This window comes from Cetorhinus maximus, chromosome 2 (genome assembly GCF_964194155.1).
Source record: "Cetorhinus maximus chromosome 2, sCetMax3.hap1.1, whole genome shotgun sequence".
Lineage (NCBI taxonomy): Eukaryota > Metazoa > Chordata > Chondrichthyes > Lamniformes > Cetorhinidae > Cetorhinus > Cetorhinus maximus.
The window spans coordinates 219,745,137-219,765,597 of NC_135880.1; the positions used below are offsets into that span (position 1 = coordinate 219,745,137).

Sequence of the window (20,461 nt, forward strand, 5' to 3'; positions counted from 1 at the left end):
CTCTGATAGTGGCTACATGCTGCGCTCTGCGCAATCTAGCTCTGCAAAGTGGGGATGCTGTGGACGAAGACGATGTAGACGGAGTGGCTGGGGCTGAGGACGATGAGTCCAGCAGTGAGTCCGAGGATGAGCACGCACAGGGAAATGATGAGGGGGCACAGGCCGACCCGGGCATGCTCCAGGGAGGCAGGGACACCCGGGATGCTCTAATCCAAGGAACCTTTAGCTAGCACAGCACATATGGATGTGCAACATAAGCCTCTTGTATCCTCCATCCTGGCATGTACCCTCCATCTTGGAGACCTCATCTGTCTGGATAGGAGGATTGGCGATGGGCGCAGTGAATAAATCTAAAAGACACACAAATCACTCATCAAATCTCAGGAATCCATGCACCTTCCCAAATAAAGCGGCACCCACAGCCATTTGAGACGACATAGATTTAATACTGTAACCAAAGTCACTTCACATAACACTTCACACAAAGCTCGATACAACTCATGGTGGGAGGGCCAACAGAAAAACACCAGTGATGAGCCTGGGGTGTGCCTAAGGTGCCTTCATCTTTCCTTTGCTGGTGCTATGACTTTGCGGTGCCCCTTCGCTGGCACTGGTATCTGAGACAGCCTGCTGTCTCTGATGTCCTGTTGGCCTCGATGACTTTGGCGGACATCCTCTGGCCCATGGAGCCTGTGCTGACCCCGCCTGGGAGGGAGCTGCCCTCAGGCAGGCGGAGGAGCTGCTGCCCTCATCCAGAGCGCCCTGAGAGGCACCAACAGAGATGACAGGCAGCTGCTCCGCCAACGTGAGGTCCATTTGGCCCTCCTTGCTCACCATAGATGGATGGGCACTAAGGTAGGATACCTGGTGGCCAAACCATCACCCACACGGGCACTGACCAGACGATGTCAATGCCCCTGTAAGGGCATGCAGGTCCAAGCGCAACCACAGGAACCCCTGATCCTGTCACTGGAGCTCCCTCTCCATGACAGTCGCCAATCTCTCCACGGAGGAAGCTTGGCGCTCAGCTATGATGCTTAATGCATCAGCCATGGCCCGCGTAGTCTCCTCCACCACTGACATCAAGCTAAGCAGAGCCTCATGTATCTCCACCAGATGTTCCCGAGCACCCGGCCGCATGTCAGCAGTTCGCTGCATCGCCCGTGACTCCAGAGGCTCATCATCTGCCACGGACTGAGCATATGCCTGGGCCCCTTCAGTCCTCTGACTGCTGGCACTATTGGCACTCTCTGTCTCCGCCAGCTGCTCCAGCGACTGTGAAGTGCCCTCACTGCCGTGACTCGGGGCATCATATCTTCGGCTAGTGCCCACCGAGGTGCCAGTATCTGCATTGGTGCCTGCCTGGCAGAGATGGTGTGACGCTTCTAAAGGTGCAATTTCATGCCCCTCAGGTGTCAGAGGGGACCCCTGCTGCTCCTGCTCCAGGCCGTGCACCGCTGATGTTGAAAGAAAGAGTAAGGAAATTTGATCAGTTAGCCTGCGGGCAATGTCAATGTACATGCCTGTCCCCCGGCTCATCAAGCGCTCATCATTCCACACGCAATGGGCAAGCCATGTTGGTAACGCCACTCACTGGACAATCAGCAATGGCATGGATGTTGAGAGACTACTGGCGACGTGAGTGCTGGCCATACATACTTGCCCGTGGAACCCCAACATCTCCGGCTCCAGTGCACCTGGGCGCATGGCGCCTCTCCAGGTCGAGGGCCTCCTGCTCAAAGCGGCTCAGCATCAAAATCTGACCTGGCCCACCATCAGTCTTCAGCTGCTTGGCATCGTTATGAGAATTCTTCTCCTGTAAATGAAAAAATTGCATTGATAAGTGATACTTGTACTGTCAATATCCTGGCGGCCGGCCCACCCCAAAGCCAGTTGGCCATTGCAGGACTGCAGTGCATCCTTCCCTTGCTGGTGGCTGGCACTCACACAAATATGCCTGGTGTGTCCTTTCCCCTGTACCCCCCCCCCCCTGCCCACTTGCTGCCTTCATCACAGTTGGGAGCATACAGTTGTACCTGCCATTGCAAGGAGGCACAATGACGTGGAGTGCAGAGGGCAGCACATCCATCTGTGCCACAGCACCTTGAAGATCCCCTCACACAATGTCATCACCCTGACTTCGACATGTCGTGGAGTTCGGCCAGAGCGCCTGGATGTAGCTCTTCCAGGTTCACCCCACCACAGTCATGTGGGTGTCACTCCACCACATGCTGTGGTGCAGAACCCATCTCATCACAACCCTCTCATAATGATGAACGTATAGGCAATATCTGGTGGCCTGCCCAGCTAAGGACACATGCCGTCACTGACTCATTGCACTCAGGCCACTCAGGCATGGGTGGTCCGCCAGCGGGGCAGAAGGTTACATGATGGGTGCAATGAACGATGCCAACATGCTACTCACCCTTCCTGTGCCCAGCAGGTCGTTGAAGCGCTTGCAGCACTGGGTCCATGAGCGCCGCACCACGTCGTGGGAACTCATGACCTCCGCACCCTCCTCCCACGCACGCTTCATCAAGTGGGGTGGCCTCCTCCTCCCGTCCTCGGGGATCAGCACATCCCGCCGTGCTGCCACCTCCTCAAGGAGGGCAGCAAGGCACTCATCTGAAAACCTGGGCATACAGCGGCCACCTGCCCTACCCTCCTGTATGTGCCTTGCCCCCAACCTCTGTCCATGTAAAGCAGCCTTGGTGCAGCTGTAGCTTGGCCTTTAAACAGGCCCCCGGGTCGCCATTGGACCTGGCAGCGATTGCAGTTCCACCTGCACCCGCCCACTCCCGCCGTCCCCGGGAGTCGCCAAACACGCTGGGCAGACCTTAATTGGCCCGCACATGCAAAATGGCGGCGCAGTCCTGATTGCCAACGGCGATCGGGGCCACGTCCGCCCCCACACTCCCCCGCCCGATATGGGGAAAATTCTCCCCCATAATAAACTAGAAACAAATAAACAAACACAAGAATAGCACCCTTCTTCTAAAAGGTTTGCACAGACTATTTGATAATGGCTAGCTGCCAAGAATTTGGTACTGTCCTGCCGTGGATTTGACGTAACTATGACAGAGGAGGTTATTGCACTTGTGACTGCTTGTCAATCATGTAAGCAATATAGGCTAATTTAAAATTTCTAACGATACATCTGTTCAAGTCATTTTGGGCCATTTTTCAAAATATGCTGCTTCACAATGTCCAATTCTAGTAAGTGGTGTACAACTTTCACCCTTCTCTATGTTTCTTTATTGCCTAAATTCTAGGGGAGCTTTATTTTACAATTCAACAATTCTAGACATGTAGGCAGTAACCATCTTACTTACGGTTTCTTCTGCCTCTCCGTTGCTCTCTGTCTGATGCTCCTCAGTTTTAAGATTCCAATTAGTGCTATTGCAAGCCACTTGATCAAAAATCCTATTGGAATCTTCTTCCAGCCCTGCCAATCCAGTTAGCAATGCTGCTTCAGCAGCCTGTCCAGGTCGAAGGTATAATTGAGAGTTCAAAAAGGCTGCGTCTCCACACCCTGAACATTCAACCTGCCCATCTATTGATCCTGCAACTCCATGATCAATTCTAATAATTTCATCCTCACATTGTGAGGTACTTAAAAGAATCGGATGAAGCTCATAATTGTAAACATCTGAATGAAACCCATAATCGATATCTTCATTTTGGTTGCTGCACAGATTAGGAGTTTGTCCTCCTTGTTTAATTTGCTCTATGTTTTCAGAAAAATCTCCTTTAATTTTTTGGTTTGCTATTACTTTTTTGAGAATCTTTTGGTAAAACCTCTGATCCTCTGAATAAGAATCTTCCTCACACTTGTCGCAGACTGGACTCTGAAGCCAACTGTTGTACGCAGTGGCAAGATTTTGTTTCAGTGAAGAATGTGAAGATGACAAGCAGTCAGATTCTTTTTCTAAATGGTTCAAGTTCTGCTCAGCGAAGGGGTTATAAACATCACAATCTAGAGTGTCTACTGTTACTTTTTTCTCTGATTTAAAATCTTCATCATGTTCAAGAATATCAAGCATACCGTGTCCATCTTTCTGTGACACACGATTCAGACAACTTGAAGTCAAAATAGAGTTTATATCAAATTTTTCTGTATCTAATTCTTTATTAACTAATTCACACACATTTGATTCAGGAATTTCAACTCTGCTCCATGTTCTCATTATGTTGTTTTCTTTATCAAGAAGCTTTCCTATGGTTAAGACATTGCATAAGTGGCCAACTGGTTTAAGTTTGACTTTTACTGTTCCTGCATTCTCAAATAGTTCTGTACTTTGCCAATTTTGCACAGTTCCGGTGTCTAGCAGCCAGGGCTCACTCATCACCCGATTAAATTCATTTTGATCAGTTTGTACCTTTGTCGTCAAGTGCTCTTCCTCAACATTGAACATTGATTCCTTTAAGTACTTGTTCTGTGGCATAATAGTTTTACTTCTGCTCTTGCAAAATGAATTTTTTGTGTCGCAAACTGGCAACACAACAGCCTCCTCAATACAGTCCTCTGGCAAGTTTTCATTAACCTGGTTTTCTTCTACATTACTTTGTGGTATCTCATCAACTGGCTGTTTTTTCTGAATTGAATTACTTTTCTGCAGGTTTTCAACTGGAATTTTCTTGTTTTCTGTGTCACTGAATATAATTACCTGTTCCTCAAGTGCAAATGAAATTCTTTCGTTGTCAGACTGTAGCATTTCTGCAATTTTCTTACATTTTATTGACTTCTTTGGTGTGTTAGCTGGTTCTTTACTTATTAAATGTCCCAAGGTCTTTCCATCCAAATTGGAGTCAGAGAAACTCCAGCACTGACTTGCCTCAGGTGCCCTTCTGGCTTCTTCTGGCCTATCCAGATCACTGCGACTAGCTAGGAGTCTTTGACCAAAAGTAACGGTTCTTCCTAGAATTTTCTCGACGTCTTCAAAAATTTTTTGACTAACGATTTCTCTTTTAAAAGGTTGCAAATTGCTTGGGAAATTGACAGTTATAGATTTATTGACTAGCACTGGCTTCAAAGATGGTTGAAAGCCACTGGCCTCTTTCAGGTCTGCATCCTCAATCCTAATCTGAGTATCAGGTATACACTCAAAACTTGTAAACTTGTGGAGAGGATCATGAGAAGAGCAAGCTAGGCTACAATAAGATGGAGAAGGAAGTATTCCTGGTTCTAATTGGCTTCCCTAAACAAAGGATAAAAAAAAAGGCTTGAACATAATGTGAAAGCCGACCAGGGGATATTTTAAAGGTTTTATCTCCTAACTGTGAATTATGCTACAGGCTGTGAATTATGCTACAGGTTGTGATTAGGGAACTTTGTAGAGTGGCTACTTGGCTTTTTCCTGTCTTCCATAATGGTGCTAGGCTCTGAAGAAACCTTTGCATTGATAGTCATGTTTGTATATGCAAACCAAAAGTAAGTGAAAATCAATTGAAAATAGCCAGTTTATACTGGCGAATAGTGTGGAGAAAGTCTGGACACATTACAGGTTGCATTTTAGATTGGTTATTTTTACTATTCTGCACTTTTTCCACTTATCTTGTATTTAAAAATGTGACAAAAGCACAGGAGAAAATACAAGCAGAGATACAATAAAATAAAATAAATTTAAAAGATTACCCACACCATGTGCAATGTTGCTAATGATAGCCCTGTGTTGTAAGATTATTTTTCACTTGCCTCTTGGGTCATAGCAATTCGATAGATAAACCCAAGCCTTAAGACCTGCAATTGTTCAATCAGACTGATGGCTCATAGCTTAGAGAAACTAGTTTAGCATCAACATTTGTTCATTACAGGAAACAATTTTTAAAATACAACTTGTAATGTTCTTGACCAAGTTAAAAAATAATAGAAAAGAAAAATGCTGCAGGTGCTGGAAATCTAAAATAAAAACAAAAAAATGATGAAAAACTCAGCAGGTCAGGCAGCGTCTATGGAGAGAGAAACAGAGTTAATATTTCATTAATGTTTCATGCCAATGATCTTTCAACTCAAAAGGATGAAAGGTCGTCAACCTGAAACGTTAACTCTGTTTTCCTCTTCACAGATGCTGCCTAAATATTTCCAACATTTTCTGTCGAAAATTACAAGAGGTGATTCTGCAGTCCTGTGCTGGAGCAGAATACTGCAGCTGTAGGAAGCATGGGTCAGAGAATCAGGGCTGCAGTCGTCCTTTATCCAGCCTCCTCAGATCTGTGACTGCAGCTTTTCCATCGGAACGGAAAATCAACCTGATTTTTTTTTTAAAACATCATATTTTCAGAAACTTACAATTCAGCATAATATTAAATAACATTTTAAAACCATATATAATTTTTACAATCATGCGAGCTTACAGATCAGATGCAACAGACAAATCCCCACTTGGTCACTTAGACCTTTTTCTGTAATAAATAATTGGAAGATGTGGTCCAACTGAGATGGCAATATTTGCATCCCCTGCACCATAATTTGTCAGATTACTTCTCTGAAAAAAACAACTAGAAAACAAGGATTGCAGTTTACATGTGAATGACGTGAATTAATTACTTTGTGGAAAGTAATGTTTCATTCACTGTTAATTAAATATGTACCGCGAATATTAATTGAGAAAAATAGTTCATGGCACCAAAGAAATGACTGCATTGAAGACTGAAGAGGATTTTTGTGTCTAAATTAAATTACTTTGATACCGAGTACTTAATTTGTGTAGCTACAAATTAGATTTCAATTCAGCATGTCTTTGGTGCATCAAAAAGGAATTAATGAAAAAACCTTGTTTAATGGCTCTCTCCATTTATATAGTGAGTAACTGAGCCATGGAAACTAAACTAAATTTTTATGGAAACACATGGAAGTTACAACACAGAAACAGGCCATTCTGCCCACCCACCAGTCCACATCTGCATTTATCCTCCACAAGTGCGATCACAGTTTGTGCTAACTCAGTCAGTGAGGCATTACAATTGTCCTAAGTGCCTTTGAGCTTGGGGTTTGGGGGTGGGTTGAAGGAGGTGGGGGCAGAGTAACTTGGCAGGGTGCCCACTCCAAAATATATTGCCTGGAAGTGCGCAAGTGTGAATAACAAGTGAGCTCAGGTTCTGGCAAATAACATGCCGATAATCACTCACAAAGCTCAAACATGGATAAAGACCACTTCTTCAAGATGACAACCAGCACCTGTGAAACTGTACAGCAGCAAGGGGATTCAATGCCTTTCACAGGAGGCGAGAAATTTAAGGTGGAATGAAAGCAGAGCAAAAAAGCACAGGACCTGGTATGATTAAATTTGGATTCAAGAATGAAAACTCACTGCGGTAGATTTAAATGGCTCCTTCTCTTTCTTTTCTTTTTTCTCCTTCTTCTTTTTCTTTTCTTTCTTTTTGTTTCCACCCAGAGCATGCAGTTTCTCGCGTTCCAGAGAAACCAGGTTTCTGTATTGTTCATCACATGGATGATCCCAGGTTGACTGGCCGGATACGAAGTTAAAGTAATAGACATCGCCGGTGACATCTTGGCTGCCTCGGACAAGGGAAAGCAATCATTCAAAAAATATGTAATTTTCAAACCATCTTTAAAATCCATGATAGTCTAGCTATTTCTGTTACAACACCACAACACTTGTAGCATGCTAATCATCACTGATACACAGAAAGTAGGGTAAGGCAAGTTTTGGCTTAGAGGAAAGAAGTTATAGAGGGAAAATATTAAAAATTCCTAGTTTACCCAAAGTGGTGGAACTCTGATAGAATAATAGACATGTATTTAATTTGCCTACCCCATTGATTTAAAAAAATTATTTGTGTAACTTTGTAGAGTTACAAGTTAGCCCTTTTATTTAAAACCGGTGTTTCACTTCATTTTAATTTAAATTTACCTATGCTATCGAGGCAACATTTGAAACATTCTTGTAGAGTATAACCTTTCAGAAGGTGTAATTGGTGACACAGTGAACTGACCATGTTCAGAGTCATTACAGCGTAGGAGGCCATTTGGCCCATCATGTCTGTATCGGCTCTTCGAATGAACAATTATTCAGTGCCATTCTCCTACCTTCTCCCCATAACCCTGCATGTTGTTCCTTCTACAATAACAGTCTAATTCCTTTTTGAATGCCCTGATTGAACTTGCCTCCACCACAATCCCAGGCAGTGCATTCCAGACCTTAACCACTTGCTGCGTGAAAAAGTTCCCTCTCATATTGCTTTTGCTTCTTTTGTAATTTACTTTAAATCTGTGCCCTCTCGTTCTCGATCCTTTCACACGCGGGAACAGTTTCTCCCTGACTCACTTTACTGTATGTAATAGAATAAAATTTTGAAATATAAATTTTAAACTCGATAAAAATTATACCCTTAGTTAAGAACTATATATTCAAAAGAGCTAAATTTCACCGAAGTTATTTCATTAAATTATTCTGACACTTCTTTCTCCATTTAAACATGCCACATCATGTTTCCTTTCAGAAGTTTAGGGTAGATTAAGCAATCAAGAACTCACAGCTTTGATGTAAATCATCTTCCCTCACCAACACAGTAATAGTGTAATTACTGATTAATGGGTCAATAGTATACAGGAATAGCATACAAAACCAAGGGGTACTTATAACGAACATGATAGTTCATTTTCATTTACTTTAAATGGGTTGATGAATGAGTTAAAATAGTGAACCGAAGAATTTCACTTGAACATACAAACACGTTTGTTACTGAGAGTAAGTTCATCTCTCAAGAGATTTAGTTAGGATAACTCATCCAAAGTCTCTAGAGGAAAACATGGCATCTCATAGAGGCTACCCAAGTAACATTCAGTAATTTAATTAACAAAATGGTCTTTCCAATGAAGTTCAGTTCCCCTTTAACGATTTATGTCTTTGCTCATCAATTCTATATAATAGAAGAGACTAGGAAGTGTTTTTAATACTGAAAACTTATCTAGGAGTCAACTGTGTTTTGGCTGTAAAACAAAGTGTTCCCCAACTTGATCAGATGATTGCAAATACTCCCCTTATTTCAAAGATACTCAATTCAAATGATTTTACAATTCAAAACTAGAGTATAATATTATGGGCAAAAGCAGAGAGAAGGGAGGCATATCCAAAATGGTAAGACTCTTAATAGTGCAGGAAGGTCAACCTTGCGTTGTAAATTCACAAATCGTTAAAAGGAAGGAATGCAGATTTTAAAAAACCGACAAAGTGGCAAAAAAAGGATTTGGGGTTTCATACAGGGTTACCGAATACAAAAGCAAGCAAGCAACTTTGAATTTATTCCAGACATAAAATAGGTGTTCTGGAAATAGTATCATTGTGCAACTGCACCAGGATTGAAAAAGTGGGGCTTTTTCCCACCAGGACAGAGAAAGTAAAAGGAGGATTCAACATAACTTAAGAGAAAGTGGATAAATATTTGCAAAGGAAGTACATAAGAGAATTTAGAGGAAGTGCGAGGAAATGGAAAGTGTCGATAGCTCCAGTTGAAGAGCTAGCACTGGACCAAATGGCTTCCCTCTCTCCCTATTACAATTTCTACAATTTTATTCAAATGAAAGCAATTGCTATTGGAATTATACAGAGAACTGGTCAGATGTAATTTAGAATACTGTATTCAGTTTTGAGTGCTCCATTTCAGGAAGGACTTGTAAGGATATATAAAGACAATTTTTCAAGATGATTGGAATGAAGAGACTAGGCTATGATGAAAGATCAGGCAAATTTAGGTAATATTCCCTGAAAATGAGGAGTTTAACGAAGGCAATCAAGGGAGAAGATGGGTAATGAATATTCCCTCTCGCAGCAAAATCCAGAACAAAGAAGGCATTATGCTAGGGTTCAGATAAGCCAGTTAAAAGTGAATCAAGGACAAACTTCTTTACACCAAGGGGTGTGAGAATTTAGATTGCATTGTCTCAAGATCATAAATGTGAAGATATTTGAGGTATTTTAAAATGAAGAAAGATCAATAGTTACTCAGGAAGTAAAAGGCATTGCTTGATAGAAAGGCTAACTCTACACTGACGGGCACGGGCCAGACTATGGGTCGTGAGGACTCGAAACGTCGACTCTATTCTTCTCCACCGATGCTGCCAGACCTGCTGAGTTTTTCCAGGTAATTCTGTTTTTGTTTTGGATTTCCAGCACCCGCAGTAGTTTTTTGTTTTTATGGCGACTACAATGTTGTAACCCAGATCTGCGCTTGCTTTGGATGCAACTTCTCCGTTGAGTACATCAACCATAAAATTAACCCAAATAGCAAAAACGTAGGGAATGTTTAACTATAATGTAAGAGCAAGCTTGATTGCCCAAACAGCCATCCTTGTTCGTGTGCATAGGAAGATAGAGAAATACATCTTTAATGACAATCCATTAAAATTTTAGGCTAATTTAAACACAATGTTTTTAAAAGTTAATCTACAGATGAAATTTAAATTTTAGATCAAATTTTAATGGATTGTCATTTAAGATCAATTCATCACAATATAAACTCTATATCAAATATTAAGTGGAATATGACCTTATTAAAGCTGATTTTATGCAGGCTGCGCTGAACTTTAAAACGGTGCATTTATAACTAAACAAACACTGTTTATTCTACACAGAATCCTATAATTAAGCAATAAATGTCGGTAGCGCTGAGTGTACAAAGGAATAAATGGCTCCTGTGTGCTTCCCGGCATTTAATCATCAGGCAGCAGCTGTTTTTATTTTTTGCCAGGTGAAGTCTGGGCTGCCAACATTTACTGCTGCTTGCTTCACATGCATTTTTAATTTATTAGTTAAAATATAAACATTTTAAAGATTACGTGCAAAAGTAATGATGTATACAGCACACACAATCAATGAATTTGGATACTCCGTTTGTCCAATTCCTTCCATCCTATCACTTCTCCTTGTTTGCTATTCTTTACTCCACAGCTCTGTGTATTGTTTTCAATGGAGGTGAACTTGTGCAGCTATGCAAACAGTATAGTTTAATTCAGATCCAATAAAACAAAAGGTGAATAAAAATGAAGTTATGTACATTGCACATAGCAGTGACATTGATACAATTTCCAAGTTGTGACTGCTGCACAAACACACTGTATCCAACAATTTGCACTAAAGCAGTAACGTTACTTTGCATGAATAATGCACTATCAATCCAAATACCACAAGCCTGCTTTCTGTGAAATACTACTCCTTCTTTTACAGGTAAACACTTCCCATTATTTCATGCAAGAGCATAGTGCATAACCGAGCAGAACAGCCAAAGACAAGAATCAAGTTCATCAACCAAGTCTCAATAAACCAGGATTTGCCATTCTGTCATTAAGTCTACAAATCCTTGTGAAAAAAGGATTTACTGTCCCAAATGTAAATGTCTGAATCCCTGAACAGGGATTAATGAGTAAAAGGAAATACCCATTTTTTATACAACAGCTCGCTTCGCACTGTTTAAATATGTAACGTTTTTCTTCCAACCGAGCAGGAACATTGAGAAACAGCTGAAACCTGTTTTAGGCAATAGGTCAAAGTGGACCAAAAAACCCAGGTTCATAACACAGGGACTGTACCATTCTTACATAGGGACAGAAGGAGGCCATTCAGTCCCTTAAACATATTCTGTAGTTCAATCACATCATGGCTGATCTGTACTTCAACTCAAGTAATCTATTTTTGATAACCTCACCCAAAAATTATCTCCATCTTGAAAATCTTAATAACATAGCATCCAGAGGCAGAAAAGAGAGTTTCACATTTCTACTATCCTTTGTGTGAAAAAATGCTTCTTACTAGTTCTCCTGAATGGTCAAGATCTAATTTTAAAACTGTTCTGGATTTCCCCACCAGAGAAAATTGGTTCTCTGTACCTACCCTTTCTAATGCCTTTATCTTCTTAAATACCTCAATTAGATCACCTCCTCTTTCTGCTAAGATCAAAGGAATACACTTGAAGTTTATGTAACTGTCCTCATAATTTAATCCTTTAAAATCCATTAGAATTCTTGTAAATCAGCACTGCACAAATTTCCTGAGCTGTAGTGTCCAGAACTGAATGCAGTGCTCCAAATGAATCTGACCAAGGATCCACACAACTGAAGTATAATTTCTTCCCAATTGTATTCCAACCCCTTTAGATAAAAGCTAATATTCCATTAGCCTTTTGTACCTGTGTACCATAGCTCTTAGGGATTTGTGTACATTGACACCCAAATCTATTTGTTCCTTCCCAGTTCTTGGTTTCTCACCATTAAGGTTGTCAGAATGTGAAATGTTTTGTTCTAGATCTAAAATCAAATGAGAAGTTTAAATACTTACTTAGTAAAGATATTAAAGTAAGTGAAGACGGTAAGGGTTGGGGGTGGGGTGGGGGTGAAACGGGAAGTGGCTATCAAAATGATAGAGAATGGTCAGAAAGAATACTCTTCATTCAAAATAACTGACTACACAGAGAATAGAATTTGGACTTGCAAATATTTAAAGTAATTGGGACAGTACCAGAAAGAAGCTCATATTGTCAGAAAATTCCGTATAATCTCACATTTCTGATGGTCAGCGTTGTCTCTAGGCATATTTAGCATTTTGGGAATAATTAACTGCAGTAAAAAAATGCACCTCAGCCAATACATTTCACTACTGTACCAATATGCTTCATCACTTTAAGTTGCTCTCACCGTTGTTACTATCAGACATATGCCCTCAGACATATATCCAAAATGCCCTCATCTGACAAAATCCAAATTTGGAAGGGCTAAATATGTAATTGTATTGCTAGATATTTTTCACTTTCACATCATTATGCTTTACTAAAATCATATTGAAAACTTAATTGATCTTCTGTCAACTTACCAGGGTTTCCATTCTTGGGGTAAAGGTGCCACAATACCCTCCCTGGCTAACCACATAAGCTCTGGTTCATTTTCAGGATCAATTCCTATCTCGCGAGCATATTCTTGGATTTCTAAAGAATGATAAAAAAAGTTAAATAATTATTTTTAATTATTTAAATAAAATATTAAGTTATTAATATTAAGTGCCAGAACCAGAGTTTGTGCTAGTAATTTGTTCCACCATGACTTTCAAAGCTCAGATGTGACACAACAAAGGAGCAATATGTTGTCCATACTGTAAGTTAGTGGGGAGAAGGGTGAACTCTGCATTGACCAAAAAACTAGTGATGGTAGAAGTTAACACATTGGTCTCCTGATTAGGAATGGTGTATGACATTGGAAGAAATATGGGCAGGGAAGAAATTAATCCAACACAATTTCAATCCCTTCTTTCTTTCCTTCCTTCCCTCCCATTCACCACTCCCACTGCCCCCTCACACCATGCTTGATGCTTAATATCAGATGTACAATAAGGGATTAGAAAACAATGAGCAGGGATGAAAACTTTCAGCTTCAGATGGGGCATAAAACTGGCAATATCAAATCAGCCACTGTTAATACATCCAGCCTGATTTTCCTTCCCACTGAAGTTGAAAATGTCTGAGTGTTCAAAGGAGTAGCCTATAAAGTATATCCTGGTCCGAATGCATCAACTAAAGATTCATACTGTGAACCACAAGAAGAGCCTCTGTATTTTGGAGCATGGCAAATCAACACGTGCACAGAAACTCTACATTTAAGGCTCCAACAGTCATGATCAGTCAAAGTTGGCTGCCTCATGCTCAGCAAGATCTATCCGTTGTCAACTGCATTATTGGTTATGTCATCTTAATGCACAAGAGAACTCATAACCTACTTCCTGCTGCTAAAAGTCACAGATTCACTGTGACTTATTAATCTGTTCCACAAGGCTGAAGAAATAAAATCAGGAATGTGAAAATAGAAATTAAAAGATCCATGCACTAAGCCTCAAACTGTAATCCAACTATTAGTACAGATTATGGCAAAAGATTTTCAGTTTATTTTGTTAAATGTTATGATTTCTACAAAAGCCTCCTCATAACTCTCCTCTTCATTTGGTTGCCAGTCCTAACCCTTCTCTCAACCACTCAGTGTCTGATTATCTTGCTGCATTGGTTACGTTAAAAAGGACCATAAAAAAGCATAAATGATGGTTTTGTTATAATTACGCAAGTCTATTATAAATATTAAAATATGTTACAATTAGAATTAGAAAACCCAGATGACTTTGTTGGTAAATATATTGTGCAGATATTACCAAGACATGCAGATCAGAGGGCCTCAGATTCAGTCCCTGGTTTGCATCGAGCTAACTGATCTTAGTCAAGTAAGAGTGGAGGCACTAAATCAATCTCACTGTCCCCAGCCGAAAAATTTAAAAATAAAATTAGGTAAGGTTCGCACTTCACTTCCTGTAGAGCACTTGTGTTAGCATCAAATGAGGACAGTATCAGACTTGGACAACGTCTGCAGTAGAATATCATGCCAACTATCCCAGCTTGCACATGATGAATGACTAAGATATCTAAGTACCATTGTGCCCATGAAACCGTTCAAGGAGAAAACAGTGGGTGGTGGTGGGAAAGGGATGTCCCTAGGCATAATTATATTGTTGTCCCATATAGATAAAGAAGTGCATTAAAAGTTTCAATAATATGTGCAGCAAATTTTAAAAATGTGTTTAAATAAATCATCCTGCTTTCGGCAGAAAAAGCTGAAGATTGTCTGACCGATTAATTCCATCATGCTTAAAAAGTACTGGGTAATACAGTTAAAGTCTAACTAAAATTTGGGCAATGCTGCCCTCTGCTGCAAAGAACCTTGTATCAATGAATGCTGAATGGCTAGAACATTTGCAAATATATCAGCCAATTTTGCAACCATGAGTCTTGGTTTACTGATTAACCACATAATGGGCGAGTTCTGCTTCTGAAAATAGACACTAGGTGTGTTTTAGATTATGATGGACTTAATTTGTTTAACAGAGATCAGTAAAGAGCACCATCAGTTAAGTTTTTTCGAGAAATGAAAATACAAATGGATATTAACTAGCAAAAATAAAAGACTTGAATGAGTGTATTACAAATTAAAACAAGAACTTTTAAGAATCAAAACATGCATTTAAAAATTACAATAGAAAAGTTATTTTTTATTATTTGTTCAAGGAATGTGGACGTTGCTGGCTAGGCCAGCATTTATTGACCATCCCTAATTGCCCTTTAGAAGTGGTAGTGAGCTGCCTTCTTGAACAGCTGCAGTCCATGTGTTGTAGGAACACCCTCAGTGCTGTTGGAAGGGAGTTCCAGGATTTTGACCGTGACAGTGGAGAAAAGGTGAGGAAGAAGCAGCCTCTACACTGTCAAGATCACAGGTTTATTAAGATTTTTTTAAAATGGCTTAACATTACAAAACTGTCACCACCTCTCACAGAGTGAACTTGTATCATATATCCCGTTCATTTCCTCACAACATACCGAAGCATTTCACAGACAATGAATTAGTTTTGAAATGGTTATGCAGGCAAACATTGCAAAGATATGCCTCGTTCTTGATCCTTTCAAATACTAAAGAAACATTGCACCAGTAATGTAGAGTAGGCAAAGTTTGCTTTTTGTTGAGAAGTTCAAGGATCAAGGACAGGAAGGGCACCATCAAGGTTAAGATGAGTTTGATAAATTATTACTGAGTAGGTGGAGGCAGGTTAAGATATTAAAAACCAGTAAATGGTAGGAACACGGCAAAGTAGAGGAAGCTTAAGGTTCATCACAGTCCTGTGAAAAAAATGGGTTAGAGAACACTGATTTTCTTTAGTGATTATTAAATCCGCACTTACAGAAATGTAGCCTTATAACCAATAAAGGCTACAGTTGGAGTGCACGTGCAGCCTGAAATATGCAGTATAAATGTGCAGTATGAGGGTTATTTGATCATCTGCTCCCCTTATTCATTGACAGCACATTGATAGTAACATTTCACTCAACATCTCAGTATATTTAGTGTCTCTCTTCCTCCCTTCTCCTTTCCTGGTCATTAGTTTTGGTTCAAGTCTGAATGGCTTTTCGAACGATAAAGAAAATTGCTAATGGCAATTAGAGCCGCAAGCAATGATGTGTCACCTGAGAAAATTAAATTTAAACCTTGGTTAAATTAAACTTAAATTGTACCCAGACTATACAGTAATACATTATTACTAAAAACTTCCTGTGAAAATACAACCATATAACTATTACTGCTTTCATATAAAGAACTCATCTGTGACAGATAATAAAGTGCATATATAGTCCACATTATTTAAAAAATGAACACTTTCTACTCTGTGATCAGAAAGGCAAGGGTAACAGAGCTGAATATCAACTCCCAAGGTACTGCAGATGACTGCATTTAGTACCCAAACGCAAGGTTTTTTCTAACTACCAAATTGACAAATCCTGGTGAAAGCCAAGATTTTTAGTCTAGGACAGCACCTAGATTTTTTCTAAAGAGAGAAGATGAGGTAAATCAAAATCAGGTGGCATCACTCTTCATTATCAAGCATCTATAGATGTTATGAGCCTATGCAATCACCATTTATTTTCTCACATCATCCACTGTGAAAAGTATAAGGGCCCTGAACTGTATAGGAGGCATCCTTGGGCATCACTGTTAAAGTTGAGACCTTGGTACAAATCTCGATATCCAGCAGGTACTAGTCACCTGATTAGGATTCGTCTGAGAATGCCTTTTGAGCAGCCATTGCCTCTTGCTGTTCTGGTCATTGCTGTTCCTGGGGCTAGGCCACCCTGCGCCACTTCCTGCTCAGTTGCACCATTGCTAGCAAAACAGCAAGGTTGCCTTCAGCTTTCATCAGGATGTCTGAGATGCTCTGTGAACGCGTTGCCGTGACCCATGTAGTCATCACGCTATTTGAAACTTTCCCTCAGTCCCTGATCAATTCGGCCAATGGGAAGGCCTGTACCCAGCATCGGTCTACCCCTGGCACCCACCTCCGCACTCCCGTCCCCCCCACCCCCAACATACACCCTAGCATGGTGAAGCCCATACTGTGGGAACAAAGATGAGTGCTCCTCTTGTTCAGACATCCATGTGCATGGATGCATGCTGCCTGGACCGGGGTCATGAAAGCCATGTCCGCGCACCATCCCTCAGACACTATTGAGCTTCCCTCCACAACCCTCAAGACACATTCAGTAGACCCTGTCCTTACCGTCATAAGAGTTCCCACCCAACCCTTATCCGCCATTATTATCTACCTGGATACCTCGAGGTTTCACCTGGCACAATGGGGTCATTCCCCACCTGGGCCCCACTTCCTTCTCCCACTCTGGCCATTCCTGCCTCAATCAAGAGGAAGTGGCCTTCAGCTCAAGCTTCACTGCTACGCCAGATCTTGCTGGAATGACACTGCAATCAGACCCACGATTTATGGAGGAATGCTGTTTTCTTGGAGGTTTAACCATAGAGATGAGAACGCACTCGAGCATGGTTTCTCATTAGTTGACTACTGATTATTAGGGTGCCGCTTTAATTGACCCATGAGGCACACCAGCAACTTCACTCACTGCTGAAGACCCTCCTCCCACTTCAAGTCCTGGCTCCCACCGTGGGACTGTGTTGCAACATTGCAATTAAAACAATGGTGCGCATCTCATATCGATACAGGGCCAGCACCTTCTACTCTCCACTGTCACCCACCAAACTCCCCCCATCTTCCTTCACCAACACCATATTATCCTTCATCTCCCCACTGTCCACCTTACGCCTCCCCCACCCCGCTACTCTTGACCCTATATGTCTGTATCTCTGCTCTTCCCCCCTGAGCCCTTAAGCGTCCAAGTGCAGATACCTATTCTGACCCTAATCCCTTCTGTCCTCAAGGCTACTATTAACCTGTCTTTACACGACCGCCCCCATGAGCTCGTACAGTACCCGACCATGACCCTGCCACTCCCAACATAATGGATCCACCTCCCCTCTCACCGCACCCTCTAGCTTCCAGTACCCTAATCTTAACACTTTGGACACAAACTTTGACATCAAAGGCCCCACCCTTTAGGTGTTCCCCTCTGCCACCATCACCACCTGGACAGCCTCTCCCCCAACCAAAAGCATGACCAACACATGCTTGAGCAGATTAACCTGACTCTCTAGGCCATGGATTGGCTGCACCATCCCTCCAAGGGCAGTCTGCACTAACCCCGCCACCCTTCTCCACTCAGCCTACCTCCATCCCTTGGTCATCCTCCACGCAACTTGCATTGCCACCACCCAGTCTCAAGCATAGTCTGGCATTTACAGATGCTCGCCAAAGAGGACAATGCCCGGCTACTCACCAGTAATCCTGGAAGAAGTCTTCCTTGCCAGATGCACAACACTTAAATGCATTTGCAAGTGTGATCAACTTCTCGCCTACAGAGGACTTAATTTGGTGGGGGGGTGGGGGGCACTTAAATCTGGCAAGCTGGCCTTTTAATGAGCATGCCTGACATGCAAATACATACAAAAGGGCTTCCCGACACTGGCTGTTGGTAAACTTGACCCGCTTTTAAATCCCAAGAACTTAACTGCAAAAGTTCATTATGTGGTTGGGAAACTGATTTTTGGCCTCCCGCCAAATTAAGATTCCCCACCCGCCAAACCTTTCACTGTAGGGAGGCCCGGAAGATTTTAGCCAAAGAATGGAATCAAAAAATAGTTACTGTTCAGAAGGAGACCATTTGGCCCATTGTGTCTGTGCCAGTTCTCTGCAAAAGCAACTCACCTAGTGTTATGATCCCCATAGAGACCAATAACCATTGAAAAGATATGAATTTGCCAGTAACTGACTCAATGGATCACATGACAAAATTCCACATTTTAAGACTTTTACTGTAACAAACACATTAAAATCAAACGAGTAAACATTACATTTTAGGCAACTAATACACTAAAGTACGGAAAAAGGTATTCCCCAGCAATTGAAAACCCCACACTATGTTTATACATTACAGAACATGCTCAGCAGATACAGAATCTTGTACTTGAAGTCCCAAATGTCTTCTGTGATTCAACAGGCTCTCTTCTCCCTGCCCTGTTAGAATCTTCCAGTGTCCTTTTAAACTCCTTCACTCAAATCGTCTGAGCATACTTGAATGGACTGTCAGCAGCAAGACACCCACTGGTGACTCCAAACTTCATTCCTTCAAACAGGGGTTCAGTCCTCACCAGTACTCCATTTCTTGATTAACCCAAAAGCAGTCCTTTTCTTCTGCTTGGCATAGAAATGCCTCCTGTCGATCTTCTTCCCCAAATTTCTTGTTCTGACTGCCTCAGAGTCTGTAAGAAGCAAGAACAGCTACCTACTCTTTTGAGTCCAGGTATTAAAGCTTGTACCTGACTTTCAATAGTGTTTGACCTGGGCCCCCTATCCCCATGGCAGCAAGAGCATGTCTCCAGGCAGACCTTGTATAAGGTCAAATGCCCTCTCCACTCCATTTTACCTTTAATTCAAGGAGACATCCTAACACATAACTGTCTTAAAGTCTAGCATTCGTAACACAAGTCTCACTCCCCTGCATTTTCCCCATAGATTTGCAAATTGTTTATTTTCAGCTAATTATCCACAGCTCTTTTGAAGGCCTCAGTTGTATCTTCCTCCACTGCCATCTCAGGCACTGCATTCTAGATCCTAGCCACTCACTGTGGAAAAATGTTTTCCTTCAAGTCGCCATTGATTATTTTGTCAATCACCTTTGTTACGAATCCCATCAAGACCAATGGCTTTTAAAGAGATTAAATTTCCCAGCGACTGACAAAAATAAACAAAAGGACAAGATTTCACATTTTAAGACATTTTAAACTAAAATCAAACATTGCCTAGCAGGCGACTAATGCACCAACTAAAGAAAAGGTACTTTCGTATTAACTAATTAACGCAATCGAGATACATATTAGAACCCCTTTCATTGTGCGCTGGACTTCTGGCAGATGTGTAGTGTATCGAAACAAGTCCAAAGCAACTCCCAGCTCTTCAGCAGTCTCACTTTTCCCTTTCACACTAGCTTGTATCTTGCAGTGTCCTTCGAAAATTGTTCCACTCAGCCTGAGTCTTGCAGATCCGATTTTCACCAGCGAGGCCCACCTCAGTGACTCCTTGTTCCAGAAGTCCTGTCTGTTCTATCCCCTTCCTGTCGAACAGAAAACAAACTCTCAAAAGCATCCGGTGTTGTTAACAAAGAACAGTCCTACCGCTTCTCCACTTCTCTGCTTTGTCTCTCTCCAGCAATATCTTCTTTGTCTTGCTCTGTGTCTCAAAACATAGCTGTCCTTTTTCTGTGAGTTACTGTGTCAAGGTGCGAAAATTCTCATTTGATTTCAATACGTTTCCGTTTGAGTTTCTCTCTCATGCCACCAGGTCATATGGGTCTGTCACCAAGCAAAGGTGTCAGTATGACCTCAGCACCCCCCTTTTCAGAATGTTCTGTTTCACCTTAAGTAAAAAGAGATATTTTAAAACATGACCATCTTGTAAAGTCCAGCTTCATAACACATTAAATCAGTGTCCCCTGGTTCTTGGTCCTTTTGCCAACATTAACAGTT

At 41.6% G+C, this 20,461-nt stretch overlaps 1 protein-coding gene across 7 annotated transcripts in view; it reads right to left on the bottom strand.

Moving 5' to 3' along the window:
* cep164 (centrosomal protein 164) overlaps positions 1 to 20,461 on the bottom strand; it is a 209,497-nt gene that overhangs the window by 146,446 nt on the left and 42,590 nt on the right. For all 7 annotated transcript variants that reach the window (XM_078532883.1, XM_078532867.1, XM_078532859.1 and 4 more), the window contains 2 exons: positions 12,825 to 12,936; positions 7,311 to 7,515 (listed from right to left, as the gene is read on the bottom strand). In XM_078532883.1, coding sequence (XP_078389009.1) covers positions 7,311 to 7,515; positions 12,825 to 12,936 — 317 coding nt within the window. The remainder of the gene's footprint in view (positions 1 to 7,310; positions 7,516 to 12,824; positions 12,937 to 20,461) is intronic.